Source organism: Antennarius striatus, chromosome 19, assembly GCF_040054535.1.
Source record: "Antennarius striatus isolate MH-2024 chromosome 19, ASM4005453v1, whole genome shotgun sequence".
NCBI lineage: Eukaryota > Metazoa > Chordata > Actinopteri > Lophiiformes > Antennariidae > Antennarius > Antennarius striatus.
Window position 1 is genome coordinate 15,804,664 of NC_090794.1, and position 16,870 is coordinate 15,821,533.

General features: G+C 41.1%; 1 protein-coding gene across 2 annotated transcripts in view; it reads left to right on the top strand.

The window, feature by feature from the left end:
* The window catches only part of mthfd1l (methylenetetrahydrofolate dehydrogenase (NADP+ dependent) 1 like), a 35,623-nt gene extending 21,031 nt beyond the window's left edge, over positions 1–14,592 (top strand). Inside the window, exons 21-27 of one of the 2 annotated variants that reach the window (XM_068342739.1) lie at positions 1,533–1,672; positions 2,699–2,740; positions 5,716–5,819; positions 5,960–6,137; positions 6,737–6,844; positions 6,930–7,082; positions 13,661–14,592. In XM_068342739.1, the coding sequence (XP_068198840.1) occupies positions 1,533–1,672; positions 2,699–2,740; positions 5,716–5,819; positions 5,960–6,137; positions 6,737–6,844; positions 6,930–7,082; positions 13,661–13,750 (815 nt within the window). In that variant the 3' untranslated portion in view covers positions 13,751–14,592. Of the gene's footprint in view, positions 1–1,532; positions 1,673–2,698; positions 2,741–5,715; positions 5,820–5,959; positions 6,138–6,736; positions 6,846–6,929; positions 7,083–13,660 lie in introns of those variants that run through there. The other variant, XM_068342740.1, reaches the window with a different exon arrangement.
* Positions 14,593–16,870: the final 2,278 nt, after the last annotated feature.

A 16,870-nucleotide genomic window follows, 5' to 3' on the forward strand; every position in this document is an offset into this window, starting at 1 on the left:
TTCTCCCTTCTCTCCCTCTGCCCTCTCTCTCACTTCCCTCTGTGCACCATCTTTTTTTTCTGTCTTGTATCTCTGTGGTTTCTCTGCATTACTGGTCCAAATACGACCAGAGACCAAAAGGACTCCGTTCTCCGTGGGAACTCATGTTTTCTCACCAAAGGCTCAGAGCACAGCGCACAATGACACATCTTTAATCCTCTTCTTCATTAACTTAATTTATGTTTTGAAACAATTCATCTTATAAAGTCTGTTATTATGGCAGTAATTCAGTGTCTGCGTTCTTTAGAAATTGTTCCATTGTATACAGCTCCATTTTGGCTCTGACAGCTTAATGTACATGTACCATGTATCTGTGCAAAGAGTCTCTCTTACACACAGACATTAGTCAAAAGCATCATTTATCACGCTAATTTAATTTCTTTCCTCACGTACTTCCGAGTCACATTTTAATTTTAATTTAATTAGACTTTTACAGGGGTGATTCTGGTTCAGTGTCGACGCACACAGTTGAAGCAGACAGAATGGAGACATATATTTGGGGCTGAGTTCACTCTTGACTGGTGAAAACAGACAAGCTGGAAGTCAAGTGCATTCTGGACTGGTTTCCAGTTCCAGTGATGAACTCATGACTGAATGGAATGTAACAAACAACAAAAAAACTTGATCAGAATGAATTAAATCAATAACCATGTCAAATTAACTGTTCAGTAGTATCAAATACGTGTAGGACAAGCACACACACACATACACACACACACACACACACACACACTCGGTAACAGTAGAGCTTATCTAAAGCATCACTCCAGATGGACCGTTTGCTTTGATTGGAGCCAATTCAGGAGGCCTGTTTGTTAGGCTGCTTATATCAGAGGTCCTCCATCTCTTTGAACATTAAACTCTTTTTTCAGTACTCTTTTAATATCAGTCTGTGGGTTGAATTCCACATTAAATAATAACTCACAGAAATCAGATTTAACTTCATATCGCTGCTGAGGAGGACCTGAGGTCAAAACATTGCCCTGGCGATCCAGCAGCAGACACCTGTGCATTAGCAGACAGCTGGAGAACAACACGCTCATTGTATTTTATGTCTGGCTGTCATTCCATACAGTGTGTTACTGTTGGTTTGATATCATGAAGACATAACATACCAGGGATATCATAAGTTCCTTTACAGTATGTCAGTCTGCTGTTGAGGAGCAACTTAATCTGTCCTGAATACAACTGTCTGTCTTATACTTGAAATATGTGTACAAGTTGTGTATATACAGTAAAAACTCAATTAGCGAGAGGGTATACAGTTTAGCTGCTGTCAGCTGTGATCATAAAAAACCCCACCCATTTTAAGTTTTCCTAGAACTGAATTTAAATACCACGAAAAAAAATAAAGGGAAAATAGATTTAAAGAAACAAAGCATCTGCTGTGTTTGTAGCTTTATGTTCCCTGATTATTGTTGGTTCTGTGTCTGTGGAATGTGTAGCTGGAGCGTGTCCTGCTTTCTAATAACATCCTGTTTGTCTCCACACAGCCACAGAGGCCGGCTTTGGAGCCGATATTGGGATGGAGAAGTTCTTCAACATCAAGTGTCGGGCTTCAGGTCTGCAGCCAAATGTAGTGGTGCTGGTTGCAACCATCAGAGCGTTGAAGATGCATGGGGGTGGGCCCAGCGTGAGTTACCACAACAGTCGGGAAACCACACACAGCATAAAAGACACATGAAGTACAAAAGAGAGGCTCATGTCTCAATATTGCTGCCTTAGAATATCATGATTACTCATTTTTCTCAATGAGCTTAACTAGTTTGGGTTTTTAACCAAACAATAAGCTTTTTATTAAAGCTGCAATACTGAAAATAAGATAGACCTTTATTAGTCCCACAGTGGGGAAATTCACATGATTGCAGTGGCACAGGGGAGGGGGTACATACATACTGTACATACATGTTAACATATGATATACATATTAACAATTTACAATCACTAAATTCGTATTTCACAACTAAGAACTTCACTGGTCTTCTGGATTGGGTGTGTGATTGTCTGTGGTCGGATGGGAGGAGTTCTGATTGTACAGTCTGATGGCCGTGGGCATGAAGACCTGTGATAATGTTCCTTCACACATTTCGGGTGAAGCAACGTATTGCTGAAGAAGCTCTCCAGTGATTTTAGGGTGTCCTGCGGGGAGTGGGAGCTTTTCTTCATCATTAATGACAGCTTGGCTGTCATCCTCCTCTCTCCCACCACCTCACTGTTCTTCTGAGTACTTATAAGTACTCTGAGTACTTATGAAACATTACCATCTCAGTGCCCAATCCCAGGATTTTAACCAGTGTGACTGGACAGAGTGCTCACCTGCGAAATGAACGGAGCCAGGACCGTTCCCTTTGGGGCTCCAGTGTCGCAGACAACTGTTTGACACACCGTCCTGGGTCCTCACAAACTTATTAAACAGATGTTTGGATCACCCGTAATAATAGACGAATTACAAGAGAATTTTAATGGATTTGTAAATGCGTTTATCTGCACCCCACTGATGAAAACGATGCCTTCAGATTAATCTTAGACTTGCTCCATTGGAAGCAAGGGAACAACAGTCATCATAAATTAATTAAAGCAAAGCTAAATGGAACATAGAATTGCCGAATGGGATTTATGACTAATGAAGTCGTGATGGTTTGTCTTTGTGTGTTTGCAGGTGTCGGCTGGTGCTTCTCTTCCCAGAGAGTACGTCGATGAGGTATCAGCTTTAATGTTCACGAATAATTTGGGGCAGTAGTGGCTCATTGGTAAAAGAAGGCGGTAGAGGGGGTCGTCCAATGTTCCAAGATCAGCGGTTCGATTCCTACTCCCGCCCAAAAAAAGGGGGAGCTGAGAGTGGGAGGTGTCAGCTCACCTCAGGAGCACTGCGGAGGAGCCCTTGAGCAAGGCGCCGTCCCCCCCCTAAAGTTGCTCATTTGGGCGCACCTGCATGCGTACAGGCCCCTTGTGTGTGTTTGTGTGTTCACATCTATATATATATATATATATATATATATATATATACACATGTGAATTAGTAATGCTAGAGTGTGCTATTAATTTCCCCAAGGGGATCATTACAGTGTATGGAATTAAAAATTTTAAAAATTTAAATTAATATCCAGAATTAAAGCACAGCCATTACAACTAAAACACAAGTTAGAGGCAGACCTGGAAACATTTTGCTGCTCCAGAGGTTGTGATGTGATTTGTAACATCACTTCAGATCCAGGTAAAATGATTGGCTGAGCCAGTTTTTATGAGTTTCTCATCATGATTTGGATGTTTTTAGGATCATTATAGCTATTAAAACAATTACAAGACTCCAATTCTAAAACCATCACATACTGATCGTGAGGCTGTTTGTTGTTGATTGGAATGTAGTGCAGATAAATGGATAAATGGTAAAGTTGGTAAAGCCAGTAATCACAGCCCTGTTGTTCAGCCGCCCCCCCCTATAACACAGTCACTTTCCATAGTTCCATTTTACTGTTCTCAGAAGTACTCTAAGCTTCTTCCTGTGGTGAAGAGAGAAATGAACAGCTAATGATAAACAACACAATCATACAAACACTCCTCACTGACAGACCTCACAGAGGGATATGTGATGTAATAAGAAGAGTTATGTAGTTGTGTGTGTGTGTGTTTGGCTGAGAAAATATTACAATTTTAGTGTTAAGATCCTGGGACTATCCAAACAAAGGCACACACACACACACACACTGCATGATTAGATTACTGCAGTCAGCGTTGGACTAGTGATGAACTAATGACTAGTTTGACTTGACTTTGTTGGCATTGACTGACCGGACCCACTGAGGAATCCAGTCTGCAGTCAATGTCTGATCAATTACTAAAAATTTAACAAATTATATTAATTATTGCTAATTGTATGTGATGATATACCTGTAGAGGTTTGGAAGTGTCTAGGAGAGGTGGCAGTAGAGTTTCTGACTGGGTTGTTCAACAGGATCTTAGATAGTGAGAAGATGCCTGAGGAATGGAGGAGAAGTGTGCTGGTGCCCATTTTTAAGAACAGAGAGATGTGCAGAGTTGTGGCAACTACAGAGGAATAAAGCTGATGAGCCATACAATGAAGTTATGGGAGAGAGTAGTGGAAGCTAGACTAAGGGCAGAAGTGAACATTTGTGAGCAGCAGTACGGTTTCATGCCAAAAAAGAGTACTACAGATGCAGTATTTGCTTTGAGGATGTTGATAGAGAAGTACAGAGAAGGCCAGAGGGAGCTGCATTGTGTTTTTGTAGATCTGGAGAAAGCTTATGACAGGGTACCCAGAGAGGAACTGTGGTATGACGAAGTCTGGAGTGGCAGAGAAGTATGTTAAAGCAGTGCAGGACATGTATGAGGTCTGTAAGACAGTGGTGAGGTGTGTGTAGGTGTGACACAGGAGTTCAAGGTGAAGGTGGGACTACATCAGGGATCAGCTCTGAGCCCCTTCTTGTTCGCTATGGTGATGGACAGGCTGACAGACGAGGTTAGACAGGAATCTCCATGGACTATGATGTTTGCAGATGACATTGTGATCTGCAGTGAGAGCAGGGAACAGGTGGAGGAGAAGCTAGAGAGGTGGAGGTTTTTTCCTGGAAAGGAGAGGAATGAAGGTTAGCCGCAGTAAGACAGAGTACATGTGTGTGAATGAGAGGGACCCAAGTGGAAGAGTGCGGTTACAGTGAGAAGAGATCAAGAAGGTAGAGGATTTTAAGTACTTAGGCTCAACAGTCCAGAGCAATGGAGAGTGTGGAAAAGAGGTGAAGAAGCGTGTCCAGGCAGGATGGAACGGGTGGAGGAAAGTGTCAGGTGTGATGTGTGATAGAAGAGTATCAGCTAAAATGAAAGGAAAGGTGTACAAAACTGTGGTGAGACCAGCGATGTTGTTTGGCCTAGAGACAGTGTCACTGAAGAAAAGACAGGAGACAGAGCTGGAGGTAGCAGAGATAAAGATGCTGAGGTTCTCTCTGGGAGTGACCAGGAAGGATAGGATCAGGAATGAGTACATCAGAGGGACAGCACATGTTAGAGGTTTTGGAGATAAAGTCAGAGAGGCCAGACTGAGATGGTTTGGACATGTCCAGAGGAGAGGTAGTGAACATATTGGTAGAAGGATGCTGAGTTTTGAACTGCCAGGCAGGAGGCCTAGAGGAAGACCAAAGAGGAGGTTTATGGATGTAATGAGGGAAGACATGAAGGTAGTTGGTGTGAGAGAAGAGGATGCAAAGGACGGGGCTAGATGGAGGCAATTGATTTGCTGTGGCGACCCCTGAAGGGAAAAGCCGAAAGGAAAAGAAGAAGATTGCTAACAGTGTACAGCATGAATGCTCTAGATTCATTTGAATACTTTTGCAGTTTAAATGTGAAAAACTTGAAGCGGTTATACAGGGAATGAAGCCATTCAGAGACATTTGACAACACTGGACTTACAGATTTCCTGTTACAACTTTCAAATGATCTCTAAACTATGTGACATAAGATGAACCTTAAACGTTTATCATGTTCTGCTGATAATGTGGTGAGTCACAAACCAAGATGAGCTTCCAGCTTCTGTGCCTGTTTTTCTTATGGATACTACCTGTGGGTTTCAATACTTATTACATCTTAAATGTGTCATGTTAACATCCGTTAAGTTGATCGAAAGGAAATGTCTGAACTTTGTGTCTGTATCTTTTTGTCCTGGAGAACCTGAATCTGGTTGAAGGGGGTTGCCGTAGCAATCTCAGGAAGCAGATCCAGATTGCACACATGTTTGGGGTACCAGTGGTAGTGGCTCTAAATGTCTTCAAGTAAGATGCAAGGACACACACATCATCAGAAGCGCTGTCTAACATGGGTCACACACCTTTTGTTTTATACAGTTAACAATCAGAGCAATGTTGGGGTTTTCTTCAAACATTCCTGACAGTGGTTCCTCCTGATTCTTCAGGACAGACACACAAGCAGAGATCGATCTTGTGTGTCAGATTGCACGAGACTGTGGAGCATTCGATGCTGTGCCGTGTCACCATTGGGCGCAGGGCGGTCGAGGATCCCTGGAGCTGGCCCATGCTGTGAGGGAGGCTGCCAACACACCCAGTAACTTCCAGTTCTTGTATGATATGGAGGTAAGGGGACTTTCCTCTCAAAGAACCACAAAAGATAGAAACATGCAAATGTTTTTTCTGGGTACAAGGTATCTGACTGGAAAGTTTATATTCATGTGTCATCCTGCACTAACTCATACATCTGGGTGAAGTGGAATCTAGTTTACTACAGACGAAAAATAAAGCTTCTAACGTTGATGAAGTTGCACCATCTTCTGTGTTGGAGAAAAATTCCAATTATACAGTGTTCTTGTTTGTGTGCGTCGTTGTGTCTTTGATGCACATTTTTTGATAGGGACACACGATCGTTAGACAGCATGCATCCCTGGGACGCAAGCTTTTAATGCACTTCAATTCAACAAAAATTTTACAATTTATCAATTTTTCCACTTAAATTTTGAACACTGAAATTGCCATTATGCTTTGATCTCACGCGAGTTTCTCGTCACGTGACTCACCTGCGTGATTCTCCATCCATTCTCTGAACCGCTTTACAAGGATATCAGAACCTTGACATCACACAGATGTGTTTTTATTAGGTTTAATTTTCCTTAGTCTTCCGTTTTGAAGCTTGATAGTGCTTGCGTACTTCCCTGTCTTTGTCTCACTCTGTCCTATAGATGCCAATAGTCCAGAAAATCCAAACGATTGCCCAAAAAGTGTATGGAGCCGATGACATCGAGCTGTCTCCAGCAGCTAGGACCAAGATAGATTACTACAATAAACAGGTGAGATCATGCAGACACATTTGTGTCTAAGGTCTTGTCTTACTGATCACACAACAGCTGCTTGTGGTTTGTTTTCTGTCTCCAGGGCTATGGTTCGTTACCCATATGCATGGCCAAGACTCACCTGTCTCTGTCCCACATGCCTGATAAGAAGGGTGCACCCACTGGCTTTGTTTTGCCCATCAGAGATGTCCGTGCTAGCATTGGGGCCGGCTTCATCTACCCACTTGTGGGAACGGTAAACGTCTTTACGTTATTTTGGAATAGCAGCTTAATACTTACTGGACCTCTGTTCATTAGAGCTCATCACCAGCTACTTGAGAGTGAAAGGAGCCACAAACTCACATATTTACCGTGCATTTAATACTTCTGTGCAATCATTGAAATCATTATTATGATGTAGCAACATGAATTGATTTGCATTGGGAAAGTGGACTAAGTTTTAAGGGGGTCACTCACAGCAGCAAAAGTGAACCAAAGGTGCAGCTGGACAGTTAATCAATGACCTGAGAGAGGATTCACATTCATTAAGCAGTGTTTTTGCTGCTGGAGGTGGCATCTTCCTCTAAGGACATGCTGGATACTACTTGCCAAGCATCAATCATCAGACTGAGAGTTGGTGTCAAAATGAAATGGAACATTCAGGAGCTAGAGGTCCCAAAGGGCCTGGTAGAGACAACAAGGACAGTGTGAAACAAGAGTAAATATTGTGCCTTTGTATATCATACAGATTCAAACTGCTGTGTAACACATGTAACTGTAAAGTTTTACTACCAAGAACAACACATTAGGTTAAATGGCGTTCCTAACTTGTTTCTACTGTTCCCCAGTGGCAAACAAAAATCAGTCAATGAAGGTCAAAGTCAAATCTGGAACATATTAGCTTCATGCCAAGGGGTCAACGGCCAAGTGTTCAGCTTTAGAACTAAACGTTTTTGCCTTGTAGACACTACTGGGCATCATAGCTGAGTGTTCATGATGTAACTGTATGTTGACTTTGAACACAGAGCATTTTGTGTGTGTTCTGTTTAGACTGGAAGACATTCTTCTCCATTGAAACTCTGCTGCTCCCTATATAGGGCAGTCTTTGCACACTGTATACGGTCTTTGCAGGTTCTGTATAGCTTTATCCTGTTTCCTTTTACAATGAACCAGGTTTATATTTGGATATCTGGAGTCTGGACTCTTGTTCCTGGGTTTCTTGACAGGCATAATACTGAGCTGATTAGAATTGTGATTGTAGGAGGTTCTTGTTTGATGATGTTTCAGACAGGAAGGAAGCAGCTTTCTTAGCATTTTACCCCCTGCCGTTTCACCAGTTTACCCTGGGGGATTTTCTTTGAGAAGCTGAGGTGTCAAAAATCGGGCATGCTGGGAAGGCCTGGCAGTGTCTTCGTGTGGCGTCTGTCCAGTCTCAAACCTCTCTTTGATCTGCTTGGGCCCGTGGTGCCACTGGCATGTTTGCAACCCTTGAACTGTGACTCCCAATCTAAACGTAGTCTCCAGAGCGGTCTTTGAACTCTGTGGCTCAGACTGTCTGTCAGAAGGATCCATAGATCAAAGGTAATCAAAATAAAAAACATTTTGAAATAAGAATTGTAATTGTTAAAAACTAAACAAATGTATGTAAAAAAGTAAATACTGTAATTATAATGAAGAAGTGGTGAGGGACAGTGACGGTAATGTGATTTTCATGCTTTCTCAAGACATGTAGTGTATGTTTCAGTGTATTTGATTATTTGATTATAGATCTTTTGGTGTTTTGTTTTTTAGCATCATAGGACAAGTCTCAGGTCGACTTAACTGCAAGAGAACTCTTGTAACCAATGTAACCCATGACGGCATGAGTGTTAGAGGAGGGGAGGTTGAGATGGTGGTCGAGTGTCTTAACCGGGTGAGTTATCAAGAAAGGGGCTGATGTCATTTTGTAGATATGTGAGGGAGAGGTCGCAAGCAGAACAATAGATCTCTGCAGAGTGCATATCCCGTCAGAGCTCCCTTCAGTGGACCATTGCAAAAGAGACTCTAGAACACCCCCTCCTTGACCGGATGTTCTACATTGACCCTGATTGGTTAATGTTTTACAGCAGCGGTCCCCAACCTTTTTTGTGCCACGGACCGGTTTCATCTAAGACAATATTTTCACGGACCGGTCTTCATTTGCTCGATAATCATTAATGACGCCAGGACAGCTATAGTCTTAATAATAAATCACCCACAGTGGTTTTGTGTAAAATGCAGACATGAACAGACAATAAACAACCTTTTTTTCATAAATTGATAATCAACATCTCTGTAAACAAAATAATTGTAAGAAATAATTATATTAACTCGACTGAAGTGACTGCACTGATGAGGTTTATTTTGAAATAAAGCGACTTACAATCAGTACATTCAACGTAGGAGAAATACTGATCATTTTCAATAAAAGGGTGAACAAGTCAATCTAATAATAATAATTATAATTACAATAATGAGAATTGGTGGTTGGGAACCGCTGATCTAGGGGTAACGAGAGACAATGACACTTGTGTTCCCAACGTCCGGTCTACTCCGCAGTTTGGTTTTCTTTACGGTCACTGCAGAAAATCCTGCTCTACAAAGACAGGAGGTTGGAAATGGAAGCAGGGTTTTCGATACTTTTTGGGCGATCTCAAGATAATCTGCCTTGACTTTAATCCAGAACACTGCAGCGGTTGTGGGTGCTTAACTGTGTGGATTGACTGAGACCTGTCAAGCAGGACAGATGCATGTATTTGTCTGTGCGTCATTCCGCACAGACGTCACTTTTCAAAATAAAACATCTTTAAGACTACGAAATAAATGAAACGGAAGTTATGTATATTATTTTTTCTTTTTCTGCGGCTCGATGCCAAATGACCCACGGACCGGTACCGGTCCACGGCACAGGAGTTGGGGACCGCTGTTTTACAAGACTATGAATGTAGCCTTTTGTTTATTCTGGTTAGCTTTACTCGTTTGAATGACCCAAAAGTTGCTGAGCTCAGCCATCTTCATGTCTTGGAACTTACCTGTTTCATCTACTGCCTTTCTCCTGTATATTTACAGCTGTGATGGTTAGAGTCCTCCGTAAGTGGAAGAAATGCTCTCTAACCTGTGAGCTCAAACCAGACCCAATCCCATCAGAGTAGCAGCGCATCTCCAGCCACACGTTGATTGTATCAGCTTTGATTTATCATCATCTCACAGCAAGCCTTGTCCTGATCCAAGGAGAAACATCTGACTTTTTATTAAATATTCACTCATACTGTACATAGTTACTGATTTCCCTTGAGTGATTCAGTCATTTTAAATGACACAGAAGTTTTATGTCTTGAACAACTTAACCATCTTATGGATCCTCTGCTATAGTAACTGTGCTGTTTTTTGACAAGACACGTCTCCAGGACCAGTGGGGGGTTGGAAATTATGCCTTATTGTCTCCTCCAGGGTTTTCCCCTGACAAAGGCACACTGTGTCTAACAGAGGGACGCATTTGGCCTAGTGGAGTTTCCAACTATAGCTATGGAGTATTGTGTATTTTTACGAGTGCCAGCTTGTTCTCAGGCTGGAGAGGACGGCCAGTAGAACAACACATCCTTTGTTGCTTTCAAGGCCTTGACAATTTATCTATCTGTAGGCATATTCTAGCTTCTTTTGATACTGACATGTACAGCGTGACAATTCAAGGCAAGCGGAGGAGCAAAAGAACTCATTTTGTTTGAAATAAAGTTTCAGTTTAGTTTTTATTTTATGATCGAGTTCAGAGGAACAGTCCAACTGTCCTGTGATCTGAGATTTATCGTCCACATCAGCCTAATTTGAACACATAAAGCTGTTGGGTTGAAAATGCTTTCCTTTATTGCAGCTGCTTTACGATCATGTGACAGGTGCCTTGTTGTGCTTTGATTCAGCGCTGTTCAGCACTCAGTACTGGTTACTTCAGTATAAAAAGTAGTGATGTTTCCATGTGGCCACTTAAATATACTGTACCTACATTATGTGCATTATTATAGAATCACATTATGTACAAATGTCTTCAGACTATTGGTCCGTAATTATTGGTTTTGAACTGAGAAGCCCAGGTTTAGAGGTTAGTGGTGGTTGAGGCCCCGTCCACATGATAACGGATTTATTAAAAAACGGAACTTTTTAAAACGCATCGAAAACGATTCGCGTCCACACGACAGCGTTTTTAAAAAAATCTCCATCCACACATAAACGCACCAGTCCGTTTTCGAAGACGGCTATAAGCATGCCAAACCATGTGGTGGCAGTATTGAGTCAAATTTTGTCCAATAGGAATCCTCTGTGTTTTGTTGTCACAACACAGGGGCCCATAAATGTGACGTCACAGCGGTTTTCGGGTTTTTGTCGCAGGCAAGACGTCAGCGTTTTTAAAAAGTCGCGGATGCGCCATCCACACGACATGCAGACCCAGCATTATTTAAAAATCCACCTCGGCCAGCGTTTTTAAAAAGCTGCGTTTTCGTTCCGGATATCTGTGTTGTCGTGTGGACGGAAGGCGTAAACGCAACAAAAAAGTTGCGTTTTTAAAATATCCGTTATCATGTGGACGGGGCCTCAGTTAAGCCTGCAGCTGAAAATGGAAGTGGATTTTCACCAAAGCTTTGTACGACAGAAACACCTTTTATTTTTGAATTCCCACCTTTTATTTTTGAATTCCCATCTTTGCTTTATCAGAAATGACTAGTTTATGTGTGAGCAGATCTTCCAAAATTGTTTTTGAAAACTGATTTGTTTGATGATTCTCTCAAACATGTGTCAGGTCTATTTTTTTCAGTGAGATCTTCTGTTTTTTCTAGCTTGAATGTTGATTAAACATTTGCTTGAGGAAATTAATTTGTAGATTAATTGGTAATGAAAACCATAGCAGCCCTATCAAACCATGACAGGTTGTGTCTGTGCAAAGCTGGGGGAGTTTTGTCCCCATTCAGTATTCATATTTCAGTTTTGTGTTGTTTCTCAACATTTAACGTTGTAACTGTGGATGAATAGAGATCATATACATCGATGCTATGACCAATGCGTTGTTTCTGAGAAGTCATGCTCTCTTATTTTGGCATGATGGTTGGGTTAGCATTAGGAATCCATACACAAATTGATTTCAGCTGCAGATAATTTCATCAGTTTTAACACTTCATAAATGCTTGAATGGAGATGAATGCAAGTTTTATGCTGATCCATTGTGATTCTGTGAGTGACTCTCATGAAACCGTCTGTAGGAACCCTGATATTGACTTCCTTGTAGCAGGTTCTTTGTGACATCATGCAATAATGTTTGAACAGTGTAATGTGATAACTCGAATGACCTGATGCATGAAGTCACTCTTCTGTCATCATTGCTTTTAAGCCTGTCCATTAGAATAAAAGTAAAGGGTTGACATTGAATTCCGTGAAATATGCGTCATATGTGGGGATATTCACATTGGAGTCAGAGCCAGAAAGGAGAGGAGCAGTCAGAGATATGCTCCTCACTCTGCTTCTTCATTTACTCGCAGAGCCGCGTTTCCTCAGACAGGAAATTGGCCAGTCACTTCCCTCTGTCTCATCGCCACTAATGGGCTCATAAAACAGACCCTGTTCGGAAGGGGGAGGCGTCCTGGGAATGTCGCTCCTGTCTCATGAGCAAGACTCTAGCTTGGGTGGGACGATCTGAGAGAGCAAACTGCACCAGGCAAAGTTTGGGATTTCACAAGCAGCAAAAATAAATAAATTCAATAAATTTATTAAGTTTGTGTCTTACTTTTTTCTGAATATGGTAAAACATATATTCACATACAGAACTAAGAATAAGGAGGTTTATTAAGAATACAGATATGGACTTTTTTGATGGAAAACATTTTCTATGTTCATACTGAGTTCTTCTGATTGATACCAAAGTGGAAATAATTTAATTATTACCGGAAAACGAGATAATGATGAGTTTGTTGCCAGACCAGTTCTACTCATTTTAACGATTCTTCAGTCTTAAATTATATCACATTTCTGTAATTCTTTTTAGTGTTTTAATCATTTCAGATGCAAAATCCAGCTTTTTTTGGTGAGTGTTGGACAATTGAATTTCAGGAATTTAGAATTCAATGATGGAAATCTTCTGGCAGCCTCCTTGGTCCATTAGTATGGTGGTCTGTATCACCCCTGTGACCTTGCTTACAGCATTTTGATTTTGTTTCTTATCTTGTTGGTGGCCATTTGCCATCTATATTTTGATGACAACAAGAACATAGCGACCATTGTCCGTGGCAAAATTCATCACTGCTAAAGTGGAGACTGTCAACACATTGGTCTTCCATGTGGCCAGAGTTAAATGAGTCTAAATTATAGTCATTGGGCCTGTAAAGTTAATCTTATTTATGCAGGGTCTGCCTGCCTGTGGAGAACAGCTGTGTTGTGGTAAAAACTTTCATAGGATTTTAGTTATTACCTTTCATATGGTTTGGTTGTCACATTTATTATTCTGAGACTTCTGTTTAAAAATGTTTGGACACCTCACAGTGAGACGTCTTGTGGTAAAATTCATAAAATTGCATATAATGTGTCTCTCTTATAGCTGTTGTGGTTCATGTTATGTTCTTTATGTATTTCATAGTGATTCTAAGCGGTAAGAATTTTGTATTTGCTACAGTAGGTATAACGGAATTCTGTAAACTGTATTATTAATTTCATTTAGATGTGGTAAAAGCTTTTAAGGCATTGAATTTTTGAATTAGGCACAATGGAAGTGTTTTTGAAGCTGCCCATCATTTATTTTCTCTTGCTGTTTGCCAATAAAAGTTGTTTGCCCCCCCCCAGATGAGCACCATGCCTGGTCTGCCAACCCGACCCTGTTTCTACGACATCGACCTTGACCCGGTCACAGAGGAGATCACAGGGCTCTTCTGAGTATGCTCTAGATGACAGGAGCATCCATCACATCATTGTGTGCCAAAGCCCCATTTGGTGACATTACATTTGACTCAGATCCTAATCGTGTTGTTTTTCCCTTGAAGATTTCCTGGTCTTTTCCACGGATCCATCAGCTCCATGCTGTCAAACATTCCTGTATTATAGAAACATGTTTCCAGGAGCCTTTATGCTGGATTTGCACACCTGTGTGATAAGCCAAAGTTGGCCAGCTACATCCTATGTGTAACTATATGTGATGGGTGTTTTCTGAAGGAATCGATTCAAGTCTTCAATCGTTTTTTAATTTATATACAGACTTGTAATACCTCCTTGAAGAAAATTACTCAGATGTCTTAAAACAGAATGTTACACATGTTAAATGATGTCTTTCATATTTCTTCTGGTTGAAACAGACACCTCAGGCTCACTAAATTGCTTTTGCACTCCCAAAAAGACATTCTAGTATTACAATCTTTAATAACCTGCTGTTCTGTACGTGACTCCAGTTAAAATCATGAGCTACAGTTTGAGATCAAATCTTCTCATTAGCTCAATAAACTGTCAGAGGAGCTGCATTACAGAACCTCTTTAGATTTCAGACTCATACTGTGACTGGTTTGCGTTCTTGAACGTTACCTTTTTCTTGCAGTGTCCGCTTTTATCAGGTTTATCCGATATTCATTCATGGCTGTGTTGAATAAAATCACAGGTGTAACTAAAGCGACTGTAAAGAAAACTGACCCTTACACAACCAGAACAGTTAATCTAATGTGCTAATGGACGGTTACATTTTCGGTGTGGTATACATTCCTGTCTTTTCTAATAAACTTGTTGTTTACTCTTGATGAGTTTGTGTTTTTACACCGAGATATTGTCTCTTGGGTCAAGTTTAGACTGATCGCTTTATGCTGTCACCCGACACCCTCCTCATTGGTTTCTCACATATTAAAACCTTAATAAATCAATGGTGTTCAGGCCCCAGAAATGCTCCAGCACGCAGCATATGTCATGAGGTGTCTGGTGTGGCTGGATGGAACAAGCGTGTGTTCCTGTCATAGCTGCCGTTCTTAACCTGCTAGCACTATTCTGTTTGCTGGGCATGATTGTACTCTTTAACCACAGTCAAGGCTCAGGAATGCTGGTTTATACAGGACTACCCCAGCGGCATTTTGTGTGTGTGTGTGTGTGTGTGTGTGCGTGTGATAGACTGAACCCTCTTGTTTTGGGCTGATGAAAGATTTGTGAGCAGGCGTTGATAAGGAGCAGCTTTGTAACTGTTTTGTAACATCCTGGAAAAATCTCCTGTTTTTCAGATTTAGATGATTGTTGTGAGTTTGATTTGATCTGCTGACAGATATACTGGCTAATTTCAGTACCAAGGACAGGTCCTTTTGAATGTATCCTAGTTTAAAGATGGCTCATATTTTTCCGGAATACATAAACAGCTGATCAATACAGACCACCATCTCTTAGACTCAGGCCTGTGGAGCTCCTAAAACTCTGAATCTGTAAGTGGTCATGGGTTAATTTTTTTCCTTCTAATTCTGCACAACTAAATGATAGGACGTTAGGTGTATTGCACCTTTCACACAGTACAGCATGCTTAAATGGATAATGAAGTACAGCAAGGGAAGAATTAAGTCATGCAGAAATCCATGGACAGGCAAGTGATATACTAATAAAAATAATAGTACTGCTTGACACAAAACATCAAGCATCATTCCTTTTTAGAGCCCTGTATACACAACTATAATCTCCTTAAAAATATATGTCATGTTTTTTGGACATGGAATTTTGCTACGTCCAGCCATAAATTTGTTCAACACATTGACAGATTGAGGAGAGAATAATACTCCAGTGTAGGTGAAGTTTGCATTGGAGTGGTAAACTACATTATTCTGTATAATATGGGAAGTATATAAAGTTCAGGTCGTTCAAGGCCTGAGACGGATCCTTGTGGAATGCCACGGTACACACCCATCTCTTACAGACTCAACTGGGTCCTTGATGATTTAATGTAATTTTGATGCTCTGTTGTTGAGTGCATTCCCCAAGACAAACTTGTTTCAGTAAATAATTGTAATCTTTGTTTTTCTGAGAAATGTGTTACTCAGCATTTCAGAATACATCTGGACCTTGGTTTCACTTTAGTTAAAGCCTGTGTTGGTTGGAAATGTCTGTTTTACATCACATGTCACAATTTCCCACTTACTGCTTCTAGATGTATGAATGTGCCCCCACCACCACTACCATCACTGAGCCCTTGCTCAGTGTCCCCCACACCAAACACGAACCCTCAGGCCTTCATTCTTCTATTCATACCATATGAAAAACATGACACTTCCCACTGTTTCACAGTTGGATCTTTAAAATGCAGGCAGCATATCAACGCTAAGTCCTGTGGGAATTTCTAACAGAGTTTTCTCATGCATACCTGGAATCGGTGTTGATCATTCCAGGCTATGACTAATGCACTGATCTTGTGCCAGAAGGCTGGTGCCAGCTATCAGAACGATGCATCTCATATTGTATATAAAACTAAACCCTTATGTTGTTTAAATATCTCTTTTGTGTCCCACTTCAGACATATGGACTTTGCTATCAAACATGCTCTGGTTTCAATTTTATCAGTAAAATATGTCAGAAGTCCTGGAGTGGAGTCTAACTTGCTTCTGAAAGAGAACAAGTGTGAAAAGAGAATGTTGCTTATGAATGTTACTGAACCCTTTCTCCGCTGTGTGTGTGTGTGTGTGTGTGTGTGTGTGTGTGTGTGTGTGTGTGTGTGTGTGTGTCTAAACATGCCCTGCGCATTTACTGCGCCCTTGCCTTACTGTTTTATTGAGCAGAGACCGAGACATATCCGGTAAGGCATTCACTTTAATGAGAACCCTCATTCCCCATCTTCCTCTTCCATCCCTCCTCCTCCTCATCTCTGAGGTGACATTTCTGCTGATTGGCATGGTGTTGTAAAGTTCAAGAATGAATACAAAAGTAAACTGAACATCCTTGTGGCCATAGCTTCAACAAACTTTGTACATACAAATTAACCATGATCACTACTTGTATAACCTGAGGTACAATGGAGAATCATGCAGGGATATGTCATCATCTGATGAC